Below are 14407 nucleotides of genomic sequence, written 5' to 3'. Positions count from 1 at the left end.
AACTGGGTATACATCAATGGATGGATATAGAAAAGGTGGTGTATATATATACACACAGTTGAGTCTAATTCAGCCAGAAAGAGGAAAAATTCATGTTATTTGCTGGAAAATGTATGAAAATGAAGATCACTGTATTGAACAAAGTAAGTCAGACTCAGAAAGGAAAATGTAGCCAGACATAGTAGTGAAAGTCTTGAATCCTACAATTAAGGAGGCTAAAGCAGTAGGATCAGGAGGTCTTCCTTACATAGTGAGTCCAAGACCAGCCGAGGCTGCCTGAAATCCTTTCCTTTTCACCCCTAAAACAAACATACAAGCAAACAGAAAACCCCCACAAATATAAGCCCAGAATGGTTTTTTATTTTCTAATTCCAGCACTCAGGAGGCTGAGGCATCTGGCTTACTTGTTGTGAGAGCTTGAGTTTGATAAAGTGAGTTCCACACCAGCCTGGGCTACAGAATGAGACTGTCACTTGGCAGTGGTGACACACACCTTTAATCCCACCTTTATGTGGGAGGCAGAGCAGGCAAATCTCTGAGTTCAAGGTCAGCCTAGTCTACAGATCCAGTTCTAGGACAGCCAGGGCTGTTTCACAGAGAAACACTGTCTGACAAAAACAACAAGAAAACAACAAAAGCAGAACATAGAATGAGATGGTCTCAAAACAAGACAAATACAGCATATGCAGAATTTAGATTTTAAAATTATAATTACATGCACACACATATATGACATGGAAATTGGAACTTTTGGGGAAGAGGAAAGGGTCTGGCACGAAGGAACAAGGGAACAAAAAAGGGTAATGGGAGAAGGAATATTCTCAAAGTACAGGATATGGTTGGGTGTGGTAACTCATGCCTGTAAATCCAGGACTATGAGAAGCTAAGGCAGGAAGATGGCCATGAGTTAAAGGCTAGCTCAGGTTACATAGTTCCAGGTTAGCTTGGGATATAATGCAAGGTCCTGTCTCAAAATCATACCCCACCCCAAAAGTATGTGCTAGACATATATGAAAACAGGATAGTGAAACTCATTATTTTATAGGATGAATATATGGCAAGCAAACAAAGAAATAGATGAACTGAAACCTGATTGTGGTAGCAAAATGAAGCCTATGGCCCCACGGCATCTGCACACGTGGCACTGGCCCACATGGTGACAACCTAGACATGAACTGTATCCAGAACTATAGGGCTATTTTCGTCCAGACATCCAATGTGGATAATTATGTGCACGGAGTATATGAGCAAGGTCTGAGAAGCTTTAAGTTATTTGTGCACTGGTGTGCTCACTGCATGTGCAAGACGCATGTCAACTCTGAGAAGAAATGTGATGGAGCTGGTGTACGTGTGTGCGCGCACGCGCACGCGTGCGCGCGACCTTGTATACTAAGACTAAGGATTTGTGCGCACACAATTTGTGTGAACATTATTGTGAACAGTGCACGTGCATGTCCCACACACTTCGTGTGAGCACAGTGGCGCATTTCACACCAGCAAGAGAGTCGATCTGTGGGTGAGAACCCACGAGCCCACTGCACGCGCAAGCCTTCACACGCGCGTGCACGCGCAGGCGCGCGGTGGCGGGCGGTTGGGGGTGGGGATGAGGAGTGACGCACATGCGGGTGCGCTAGGGTCCGCCGCGGCGAGCCCAGGCAGTGTGAGGACAGCGCGCAAGGTGGGAGGCCGCGTGCGCATGCGGACACGCGCGGAGCTGGTGCGGCGCGGCGGGACGGACAGTGCGCCTGTGCAGCCCGCGCATCCCGATGGAGCGCAGTGGTGGGAACGGAGCCGGAGCCCCCTCTGAAGGGCTTGGGAAGGGTTCCTCGCTGCTGCCCGGGAAGTCCACGGAAGCAAGCGCTGGGCGAGCTTCCCAGTCCACCCCTCGGCTGCCAGGTAAGGCCCTGGGAGAGCCTGGGCAGACCGGGGCTGAGGAACCCCGGGGGCGGGGTGGGCAACGACGAGCCTCTGGCCAGGATGCCCTTTCTGAGGCCTAGGTCAACCTGAGGAGGGGGGGCCTCAGGCCACGTCCATCTTTCGGCAGGTGGCGCGGTCCCTCGGGTGAGTGGGCGAGCTTGGGAAGGGAGGGGGTGGAGAGCGAGGAGCAAGTGTCTTTTCCCACAGTTGTTCCTGAGGTAAGGCTCGGGACCCCAGGGGGCTTCTGGGATGCCAGCCCTGCGGGCGCGGGGCCCTGCTGAGGTGTTGGGAGGGGAGGGCTTGGCTGGCCCTCTGACTAGCTAGCTCGCAGGCTCCCTCCCGACTGAAGCGCACAGACCGGGGAATCCAAGGCCAACCCACCAAGGTGGCCCAGCTTTGCGGATTTTTGCCTCAGGGTTGGGAAAACTGTCGTGTCGCACCAGGGCTGCGGCCTCTGCGACGACGACCCCCCTTCCCCCCCCCCGCCCCGAAATCGCTGAGGTAGTGGCTTCGCTACTAAGGCGTCTGGCCTGGTTGCGGCCCCCCATTATGTGGCAGCGTCGTGATTGAGTGTCCAAGCCCACAGGACTGCAGCTGAGAGCTGTAGCCTTGGGGGGGTGGGTGGGTGAGGGGATGCGGGTCCTCATCCTGTCTGCCCAAGAGGGACATCATAAGGACATGCAGAAGAATGTGATGAGCTGCTCTCCCATCTTCTGGTTCTTTCGCTAACCTTCTGTGTGCTTGCAGGTGGTGCGGAGGTATACGCAGCAAGGAAAAGGATCTAATTCTGATTGTCCTGGCGACATTTTTTTAAAGTTAATAATGCGAACTGATTGTCTTTTTCATCTTTCATTGCAAAAAAGAACACAAATCTTTGTATGGCTTAGGAATAATCACATCATGGAGAAACGTGAGGTGGAGGGGGAAGAGGAAAGATATCAAATGAAGTGGCTTTTGGGGTGTTTGTGTCTTTGTTTTGACACTGGGTCTTCCATGTAGTTTATGTTGGTCTAGACTTCAGAGACTCTCCAAGTCACCAGGCCCAGCCTGCAGATGGTCCCTCAGTCACTTGACATATGCTTTTCTTGGGATAGAGGGGAGTATCTTATTGGACTCTCTGTTGCCTCATTCATTGAAGGGAAAGGAAGGGTAAAATTTTTTAGTTTGTGTTATTATGCTTTTAATTAAACGAACAACTTAATAAAACATTATAGGATAGTGATAATAAGTGCCTTTTAAATGGATACTTATTTTTTCATTCTTTTTCTTGAGAAACTAAGGCCATATTTTGTAGAACCCAGGATGCTCACACCAGAGCCAGCTCTCTGGCAAAGGGGACCTCATTCAGTATGACATTAGAAAGGGGATGTTGTTTTGAGTTACATTTTTATTTGGTGGGGAGGTGAAATCGTAGATTATTTAGATGTTTCTTGTAGACAATGGGCTGTATGGTTGGATATCCAGTTTATCTGGGATTTTTACTTGAAGGAATTTAAGGGGACAGCCTCCCCACCCCCCAGTTTCTCTGTTACATTGTGGGCACTAGTTTATTTTGAAATTTCTAAAATAACTCTAGGTTTTAAATACATAGTTTACAATGAACATTTAGGGGTCATTTGTTTTGTTTTTCAATACAGGGTTTTTCTCTGTAAAGTCCTGGCTGTCCAGGAACTTGGTAGACCAGGCTGGCCTTGAACTCACTGAGATCCACCCACCTGCCTCTGCCTCCCAAGTGCTAGGATTGCAGGCCTGTGCCACCACCTGGACCTAGAGGTCATTCTTAATAGCCATGTGAAAGAGAACAAATAGAATTTTTTCACTTTATTTCAATCGGGATGGGATGGAGGGAGACACATGTGGGCAATGCAATATAACCCATGCTGGGGATGAATTCATGTTCCTGTTCCCAATCACCAACATTTCTGACTAAAGCTTGCTTTTTTTCTTTGTGTGTGTGTGTGTGTGTGTGTGTGTGTAAGAGAGAGAGACAGAGAGAGAGACAGAGAGAGAGACAGAGTTTTTGTGGATGTGGGTGTGTGTTTGTGGAGTCCACAGGTCCAACTTAAGTCTCATTCCTCAGGCACTTTCCTCTTATTTCTTTTGAAACTAAGTCTTTGGCCTGGAACTAGGCTGGCCCATCAGGGAGCCCCAAGGACCCACCTGTTTCTAGCTCCCCAATGCTGGACTTATAAGCACATTCTACCACATTGGACCTTTTTTCTGTAGGTTCTGGAGTTGAACTTAGGTCCTCATGCTTGCATGGCAGGTAATTTACTGACTAAACTTTCTCCCCACTTCCATTTAAATTTTTTCAACTTATATTTTTTAATGTACAAAGTAACAGATTCCATTATGGCATTTTCATATATTTCATTGTCTTTTGCTCATGTTCTCCATTACCCCTCCCTTATCACCCTTCTACCTCACTGGCCACCTTTCATTTATATATTCCCACTCTGTTTTCATGTCTTTTACATAGGTATTTTTGAATCTAGGTTCTACATTTGAAGGAAAACTTAATACTCTTCTTCCCCCTAAGGAGGGATTCTTCCCTTTCTGTTTCCCCTGTCCCCATCACCTTCCCTTTCCTTTTTCTTTCTGTATAGCCCAAATTGTCCTTGAACTTACTACATAGCCTAGGCTGGCCTCAGGTTGGTGGTGATAACTACTGCTTCAGTTCCCACAGAGTTAGGATTACAGGGAGGGCACTACACCCAACTTTGGGGGGGGATGATTCTCAATTATACTTATATAACCATTTAATGAATGCTACTGATACTAAAGTTAGTGTTAAGGCTGAGAATATAGCTTAGTAGATAGAGTGCTTACCTGGTATGCTTAAGGCTATTACTGAAAAGATAGAATTTTTAATTGCTGCTCTATTCACAATAGCTAGGATATGAATCATCTTAGATGTTCATTAATGGATTAATGTAGCTAGGCATGGTACATACTTGTAATCTTCATCTTTAAGAGGTAGAGGCAAGAGGTCAGTAGTTCAGGGACAGTCTTGCTGGGTGGTGGTGGCACATGCCTTTGGAAGGCAGAGGTAAGCATATCTCTGAGTTAGAGACCAGCCTGGTCTGCAAAGTGAGTTCCAGGACAGCCAGGGCTACACAGAGAAACCCTGTCTCAAACAAATATGCAAGCAAAGAAAAAAAACCAATAAAAAGATCTTATCTCAAAAAATGGGTCAAATAAGAGGACAAACCTTAGGTGAATAAAGAAAATGTGGTGTATATACACAGTTGCATATTTTTTAGCTGTAAAGAAAAAATGGGTGGGTCTAGAAAGCATTATATTAAGTGAAGTAACCTAAGCTCAGAAGGGCAAGTACCACATTTCTCTAAGATCTGACCTTACATTTAAATTTTTACGTATGTGAATATGGGTAGAGGTCATGAACCTAGGAAAGGGGACCATGAAAGGGGAAAAAAGCTTAGGAAGAGAAGGAACAACAAAGAGGGTAATATATGAGACATGAAAGCAGAATGGGAGCTAATGAGGGAGGGAGAGGAAGAGAACAGGAGGCAGGACCAGTAAAAACAATGTAGGAACTGGGGAGATGGTTCAGAAATTAGGGGCTCATACTGCTCTTGCAAAAGACTGGAGGGCAGCTTGAGTGGTACACAGTTACCTTTAACTCTTTCTCCAGGAGATTGGATACCCTCTTCCGGCCTTACTTGTTCAGAAATCCCTACATATACACATAACTAAATATGCAAATAAAATATTTTTAGCCCACCATTCCCCAAAACTTATGAAAATGCCATAATGAAACCCATTACTTTGTATGCTAATTAGAAAAATAAAATAAATATAAGGTTACCAAAAAGCTATGTTTATTCATTTACAGTGAAAAATAATAGATGTGTGAATTAAATAACTTTAAATGCATCAAGGTTGGTGTGCTAAATTAGAATGTTTGGTGTATGCTGCAGTTATAGGTGATACTAATCTTATTTTTTTATTTTTTATGTTTTGTTTTTTTCAAGACAGGGTTTCTCTGTATTGTTTTGGAGGCTGTCCTGGAACTCGCTCAGTAGACCAGGCTGGCCTCGAACTCACAGAGATCCGCCTGCCTCTGCCTCCCGAGTGCTGGGATTAAAGGCGTGCGCCACCAACGCCCGGCTTAATCTTTTTATTTTTGAGGCTGATGATGAGTCCATGTATTTAATCCTCACACCAGTCTTTAATCCTCACACCAGTCTTTTTTTTTTTGAGGCACCATCTCATGGTCTCATGCTGTTTTGGCTGGCCTCATACTCTCTATGTGTGTGTGTGTGGGGGGGGATTTTAAACATCTGATCTTCCTGCCTCCTTGTGCCAAGTAATGTAATTATAGACATGTGCCACCACACCTGGTTCATGCAGTGCTGGGGATCAAACCCAGAGCTTCAATCATGCTAGGCAAGCATCTTAGCCCCTTAGAAAAATCTTGATTTCTTTTTTGATTGTGGTGAGGATCAAATCTAGAACCTTATGCATGTTATGCCTGTGTTCTACACCAATTTAAATTCCCCACCCCAGATAACTCTTAATTCTTTTTTTTTCCCGAGACAGGATTTCTCTATGTAGTCCTGACTTGTCCTAGAATTCACTCTACACCGGGATGGCCTTGAACTCAGATCTGCCTGCCCCTCCTTCCCAAATGCTGGGATTAAAGTGTATGCCACCGCCACCTGGCTAAATCTTAATTTTTGAATTATAGTTTAAATCCATTATGGGTCTGGGGATATTGTTCAGTTGTTGAATAAGTTGCCTAGCATGCATGAAGCCTTAAGTTCAATACCCAGATTCTAAAATAATCAGATGATAATAATTTATCCTAGCTGCTAGTCTTTCTTGGGCACTCAAGGACTTCTTATGTGGGATCCATTCCTAATGAGGCATACATTGTATTTTTAGAGACCAGCTACTGTTCCTAAGTATTCTTGGAAGTCTGTGGGGACTACAAAGACAGAGTGGTTTGAGATCATTTGAACTGAGACCATATGTCACATTGGCATATTTGGGGGATGTGAATAGTTGAGTGTTTTTCCTGAAGGTATTGTAGGTTATGGCAAGGGAGTGCCTCTGGTTGTTCTCCAAGCAACAGGTTTTTCAACTGTTGAAATCCTGTTTTTACTTACCCACCAGTGATGCATTCTTTAATCATTTTAGTTCTGATAATGAAATTACTCAGTATGCTTTTCTTAATGCTTATGATGTCTACTTAGCGTAGTACCTGTGGTTTCAATCTGCTTAAATACCTTTAATGAGCACATAAATCACAAGCTACTGTCCACTGTCATTTTATGCTACATGATTGTCACATAGGTCCTGTGTTCCTTTCAGCTTAAAGTGCCTCCCTTTTCACTTCAGATACTAATTTCCTTTAGGCTTTTTTCACCCAGAATTAATGAACTTCATTCTTTTCTGAGACAGGTTTCTTTGTGTAGCCCTGGCTGTCCTGGGACTAGTTCTGTAGTCAGGCTGGTCTTGAACTCACAGAGATCTGCCTGCCTCTGCCTCCTGAGTGCTGGGATTAAAGTCATGTGCTATCACTGCGCTGCCTGAACTTAATTCTTTTTTTTTTTTTTTTTGGTTTTTCGAGACAGGGTTTCTCTGTATTGTTTGGAGGCTGTCCTGGAACTGGCTCGGTAGACCAGGCTGGCCTCGAACTCACAGAGATCCGCCTGCCTCTGCCTCCCGAGTGCTTGGATTAAAGGTATGTGCCACCACTGCCCGGCTGAACTTAATTCTTAAAGATTTGTGTGTGCTCAGTGAAAATGTGTGCACAGGTGGGTGCACCTGTATGTATGTCAGATGATAGGAGAAAGCACTGGGTACCGTTTTCTGTCTGCTTACTCCTTTGAGGAAGGGTTTTCCCCCTGAACCTGGGGCTTGTGTTTTTTCAGCAAGAGTAGAAGTCAGCAAGCCCCAATGATCCTCATGTCTCCAGCCCCTCAGAACTGGGTTTATGGTATACTTGGGAGACTCCTGGATTGTGATGTGGGTGTTGGGATCCAAACTATGGTCCTTATGTTGCATAAGAGTAAGTACTCTTAAAGACTGAGCATCTCTCAGTCCTGGATTTCCTTCTGTCTATGCCTCGGGTAATTCTGCCAGTGTTAGAGTGACTTTCCCATTCTCTAAGTCAGTATTGACTCCATGTCCACCGTTGTCAACAAACACAAGAAGATTGAGGTCTACACAATCTTGGGGTATATAATAGATCTCTCCCTCCTTATTCGTCACCTTGTATAAAGTATTCGATATTGCTAAACTTCAGTTTTCTCACTTTTTATTTCATTTGTCAGTAAGGAATAGGATCTTACATTGTAAGCCTAGGCTGGCCTGGAACTCCAAGCAGTTCTCCTGCCTCATCTTCCCAAGTGCTGGTATTACAGACAGCAGTAACAATGTCCATCTTACCTGTCTTTTTTTTTTTAAAAAAAAAACGTTTATTATGTATAGTGTTCCAACTGCTGTATGCATTCTGGCCAGAAGAGGGCACCAGATCTCACTACAGGTTGTTGGAGCCACCATGTAGTTTCTGGAAATTGAACTCAGGACCTCTGGAAGAGCAGCCAGTGCTCTTAACCCCTGAGCCATCTCTCCAGCCCCCTTTCTTACCTTTTTCGTTGTTGTTGCTGTTTGCTTTTGTTTTCTGAAAAACTCTCTTGTATAGGCCAGGCTGGCCTTTAACTCACTACATTAGCTAAAGCTGAACTTGAATTCCTGATCTTCCTGCCTTAACTTCCCAAGTGCTAGGATTACAGGCATAAGTCGTCATGCCTGGTTCTCAGCTTTTTGTTTGTTTTTAAGACTAGGTCTCATTCTGAAGTCCAAGTTCACCTCGAATTTGTGGCAGTCATCCTGTCTTAGCCTTGTGAGCACTGTTATTACCGGTATATGCCATCACCTCTGGTTTATTACCTCAAATTTTAAATATTTTATATGTATGAGAGTTTTGCCTATATGCATATCTGTACACCACATGCATACCTTGTGTTGTAGCCAGTAGAGGGAGTTGGAACTAGAGTTATAGACAGTTGTGATCTGTCTCTCCAGCCCTAGTTATCTCACCTTTGAAATAGACCCATGTGTTAAGAGAAGCTTTTTCTTTGAGAGAGAGAAGCCTTCCCGCCTGCCTGGTTCTAGAGCCACATGAGTCCCAAATAAACACACAGGAGGCTATATTAATTACGAAGCTGTTGGCCTTGCTTGTTTCTTACTGGCTACCTCTGACTTAAGTAATTACCCCATAATTGTTAATCTAAGTATTTCTCTTACTGGAGATTAGTTCCGGGCTTCCTACCCCCATGGCATACATCTTGACTCTCTTGTGTTTCTCCTTCCCAGAGTCCTCCTGGACTCCTAGTCCCTCCTATCTAGATTCCCTATAGGCCAGACAGTGCTTTATTGACAAATGCACAGGACTTCCCCAACACCTATGAACAAACATGAGAGGCAGAACACAATCTTCAGGATGATGCCGTCAATATTCAGAAAGTCCTTGAGGTGAATAGCCATTATTAACTGTGTACATCTTTCTACTAGGTCATTAGCTTAAGAACAAGTCTTGGTTCCTGGTTATAGGTGATTATCAGTGCCACCTAGTGTAGAAGATGGCTGGATGATTAACCTACCCTTCTTTAGGGTGTATGTGTATAGTAGGTCTGTAACTAACATTTGCCAGTTGTAGTAAACAAAAACCAGCTACATTAGGGTGAGTGCTCAGTGAATATTTATTGGATTATAGAAGTGTGTTGCTAGAGAAGTTTGAAATAATGAAACTACAAGTAATGTGGCCTGAAGTCTATTTTGTTTTTTCTGTATTCTCCAGGTAATTATTGTCTAACTAAATTAAATTATTTGTCCATTCTTGGAAAACCAAAACTTATGAAACCAAGTACTCTGAAATAAAAGGGTTTGTTGATCCATTACTAATGGTAACCAAAAAGAAAGGAGTCTCTGGGGCAAGTTCCCTTAAGCCATAAGCAGCAAGACTTGTAAGCAGTTGGGAAAGTGTCTGATAGATCTAAAAAAGCAGAGTAGACCTGGAGAGATTGCTCAACAGTTACAAGCACATGTTGCTCTTATAGAGGACGGTAATTCAGTTCCCAAAACCCATGTCAGGTGGTTCAGAACCACCTGTAACTCCAGCTCCAAGGGATCCAATGCCATCTTCTAGGCTCTGAGGTGTACTCACACAAAAAAGAAGAGAAGAAGGGTATTTTGCAAAGAAAACTTGGGAAAGATGCAAGCTTGAGTCTGTATTGATTGTTGCCTCTATATTGGCTGACACTATAAGCAAAACTGCTGTGACTAAATTTGAGTTAATGTTTTAACATGCATTTAATAATGTAAATTGTTTTTTTTCAGCCTCAGATTTGCAGTTTTGCTGAGGTTGGCTTCCACCTCTCCTGCTTCCACCTCTCAAATTCTGGGATTATGTGTTTTTGCCGTCATGCCTCGATGTAAATTTTTTTTTTATTTTTGACTACCCCATAATTCCTCCTTTATATCCATTGTCCCTTTTGTAATTACATTTAAGATATCTCAGTACTTGCCGGGCAGTGGTGGTGCATGTCTTTAATCCCAGCACTCGGAAGGCAGAGGCAGGTGGATCTCTCGGACCTCTGTGAGTTTGAGGCCAGCCTGGTCTACAGTGCCCAAAGCTACAGAGAAACCCTGTCTCTAAAACAAAACAAAAAGGTATCTCAGAACTTTACAATCTTTTGGGGGATGGGGCAGGGAGAGACTTGCTTATAGGTAAGATAGGGTTTGTTGATGTCTTCTCATCTGCATGTCTTCCATCTCCATCCCTAGAGTAGGAGACTATGGAGATACAAACTGGAAGTTCAGCAAATTCCCTAGGGAGTCTAATAGGATGTTGTTGGGCAGTAAAGGCTGAAAAGTCCACCCCCAAACCAGCCAATTATCTGTTTTTTAAATAGCTTCTAGATTTTTTAAAAATACATTATTTTCAATTATATGTCTCTATATGTAGGCACATGCATGTGAGTGTTGGTGCCCATGAAAGGCAGAGGCATCAGATCCCCCTGAAATTGGAGATACAGACAGTTTCAAGCTGCCTGATGTGAATGCTAGGACTAGAACTCAGGTCCTCTACAAGAGCCATAACCTCTCTTAAACCTCTGAGCCATCTCTCCAGCCCCTGCTCATCCTTTTTCAAAGTTGTATTTATCTGCTTATATTTATAATGTTCTGCAATGACCTCATGGCTTCATCCATGTTAGGCACGCACTGCACTGAGCTATGCTTCCAGGCTTCAAAGTTGCTTAAAACTCAAGGCACACATCTTTAATCCTAGCGCTTAAGAGGCAGAGGCAGATGGAGCTCTGTGAGTTCCAGGCCAACCAAGACCTTATATCAAAAAGAGTTACTTTTATGGTTTTTCTAGGCAAGGTTTCTCTGTGTAGCCCTGGCTGTCCTGGAACTCACTCTGTAGATCAGGCTGGCCCTGAACTTACAAAGATCCATTAGTTGGGTCATGAGGCTTGTGCAGCAAGCACAAACCATTGAGCAATCTCACCAGCCTCAGAATTAGTTTTTTGTTTACCCCTGATTCCACAGATCTAACATGCTCCTTTTTCAAAAGACCTGTGCTTCCCACACCTATATAGATCAGGTTCAGTACCATATAGCCACATCTTAAAAGGTGTCTTTCTCTTGTTTTTGCTTGACACAGAGTCTTATGTAGCCTAGGCTGGCCTTGAACTGTCTGTGTTGCTGAGGATGACTCTGAACTCCTCATCCTCCACAACTTGACCCATTAAGTGCTGGAATTACAGGTATGCACCACCATTGCTGGTTTCTTACAAAATTTTATGAGCCTTTTCATTAGTACAGAGATATTTTCCCCAATGGTGATGAGGATTTCATTTTTAGAATTCTAGAAAAAAATGTTATAATCAAAATGCTTAGAGTGAAAAAATTTCAATTTAATAGAATTTTATATTTTTCTGGGAATTAGCCTTTACCATCTGTATGAACATTTATTGTTGAGGATCTTTGAAGACAACCTTAATTAACTTTTTACCCTTAGAAAGTTTGGATTCTGTGTCACTGAGCATTGAGGCTCCTGCTGTGCCTCTGGGTCATCACTGTACTAGGCGCAAAGAAAATTCTCTGATACTAGTGTATCTCAAACTGACTGTAGTAAATATCTTAGGGTTTCTGTTGCTGTGACAAAACACCAGGACCAAAAAGCAAGTCGGGGAGGAGAGGGTTTATTTGGCTTGCACGTCCACATCTCTGTTCATCACTGAAGGAAGTAAGGGCCGGAACTTAAACTGGGCAGGAACCTGGGAGGGGCACTGCTTATTGGCATGGTCTTCGTGGCTTGCTCAGCCTGCTTTCTTACAGATCCCAGAACCACCAGCCTAGGGATGGCACCACCCATCATGAGCTGGGCCCTCCCCTATCAATCACTACTTGAAAAAATGCCTTACAGCTGGATCCCCTGGAGGTATTTCCTCAGCTGAGGCTCCTTCCTCTGATGACTCTAGCTTGTGTCAAGTTGACACAGAAAACCAGCCAGTACAGTAAAGAACAGTTTTAAAATTTTCTCCCTAATTTCCAATCAATTTTAAACCAGTTGTGTAGTAAAACACAGAAAGGAAGAGGTACTGGAGGAAAAAGGATGAAAACCACATGTTCCATAGTGAAATATTAAATACAAATATACCTGTGGATATGAAGTTACTTTCAGAATGCTGCAAATGTTTTGTAATGTGTGTTTTCTTTCCTTTTTCTTTGTTTGGCTTTTCAAGACAAGGTTTTTCTGTGGCTTTGGAGCCTGTCCTGGAACGTGCTCTGTAGACCAGGCTGGCCTCAGACTCACAGAGATCTGCCTGCTTCTGCCTCCTGATTGCTGGGATTAAAGGTGTGTGCCACCAGCACCTGGCTACAAGTTACGTTTTATTGTGGACCGATAATGAATGAAAAGTAGGGAGACTGGCATTGTTGAGAGGCCATATACCAAACTTTGGGCCAGCAGTTCATAAAAGGTAAGGTATGTAATAGAATTTTACATTCCATGCAGACATGGTTATATTTTCATTTTTGGGTTAATAGTTATGGCTTCTTTAGCTGTATTTTAAAAGTAAAAGTAGTATAACAGATTTATGTATTGTCAGAATGAATAAGAAGTGAAAACAAAAGTCAAAGAAAAGACTAAACAGCAGTGTAGGTCAGTGCCAGAAAATGCAAATAATGTACAGCCACATATGTAACCCTAAATTTTCTAGTAAGTATGTTAGAGACCAACTATATGTAAAATGTAAGTTCAGCATATAAAATTATTGAGACAGCTTATCATGTGACATTGTGTATTTTATGCTCCTGGCACATCTTCATTTGAACTGATCAGGCTTTGCGTGATCACTAGCCAACTGCTCCTATTAGCTACTGTCTTAGGCATCATCATGGCTCTAGACATCTTAGTCATAGCAAGTTAAGTGTTCTAAAATGAGCCTTCTGGGTTCTAAGTATACCATTCTATTGAGTGTGATTACTGTGCTGTTGAGTATTGTTTTTTTGTTTGTTTTTCAAGACAGGGTTTCTTCTGTATTGTTTTGGAGGCTGTCCTGGAACTCGATTTGTAGACCAGACTGGCCTTGAACTCACAGAGATCTGCATGTCTGCCTGCCTCTGCCTCCCAAGTGCTGGAATTAAAGGCGTGCGCCACTAAGACCTGGCTGCTGTTGGGTATTGTTAAAGCTGTAATAGTCCTGTTTGGAAGCCTCCTGCCAATTCTGACAAGCTTATTAGGACAGATGCTTCGAAGTTGGGGACTATACTCTTGACTAGTCCCATTTTGGGTTCTGCTGTCCTTGTTCTGTGACCTAATGGGAGAGTGTTGGCATTAGGCATAGAGGGTCTTAATGAAAAATGTCAGTAATCCAACATTTGTTTCAGAGCCTGTAGGACAAGTCTCTGCCTGACCAAGCTGTCCCAGGAGCAGTTGGTTGGTCTTTAGATCTAAGACTTTAGTGCTGGTTTAATTAACAAGTATGGTATGCCAATTTCAATGGTAGATATATTAACTTCCCGGCTCTGTTAATATGTTCCTAACCCCCTCCACTTCCCATGTTTACTACTGTAATTTATAATCAGCAACTTTAATCCCTTCTGAGAGGGGCTATATAGGAATACCTTAAATTAGTAAATACAGAACAGGAAATTCCCATGTAGCAAGAATCTTTCTTCAGGTACTTAGAGTCCTTTATTCAGCAGTACTTTATCCCTACTTTGAAACAGTATCTTTGAACTAACATTAGAACTTTAAACTAGGTAAAATAGAATACTCCTGCTGTGCTTATTTTTAAAACAATTTGCGCCCCAATGAGATTCCTGTATATTCTCTTCCTTCAGCACCTAGGTATGTGTTTTCAGTATCATACTGACTGGAAAGGGAAACAGCATTGTATTAGGGGTAGTATCTTCTTAAAGTAGTTTTGATGGATTTTGTTTTGTT

At 43.1% G+C, this 14407-nt stretch overlaps 1 protein-coding gene across 4 annotated transcripts in view; it reads left to right on the top strand.

Moving 5' to 3' along the window:
* The first annotated feature begins 1651 nt into the window (after positions 1-1651).
* The window catches only part of Map7d2 (MAP7 domain containing 2), a 115682-nt gene continuing 102926 nt past the window's right edge, over positions 1652-14407 (top strand). For all 4 annotated transcript variants that reach the window (XM_040744145.1, XM_040744142.1, XM_040744143.1 and 1 more), the window contains exon 1: positions 1652-1896. In XM_040744145.1, the coding sequence (XP_040600079.1) occupies positions 1767-1896 (130 nt within the window). In that variant the 5' untranslated portion in view covers positions 1652-1766. The remainder of the gene's footprint in view (positions 1897-14407) is intronic.

Source organism: Mesocricetus auratus, unplaced genomic scaffold (genome assembly GCF_017639785.1).
Source record: "Mesocricetus auratus isolate SY011 unplaced genomic scaffold, BCM_Maur_2.0 Super-Scaffold_100003, whole genome shotgun sequence".
Classification (NCBI taxonomy): domain Eukaryota; kingdom Metazoa; phylum Chordata; class Mammalia; order Rodentia; family Cricetidae; genus Mesocricetus; species Mesocricetus auratus.
Note: the sequence above shows the minus strand (reverse complement) of the source record. Positions and strands in the feature narration are given on the sequence as shown.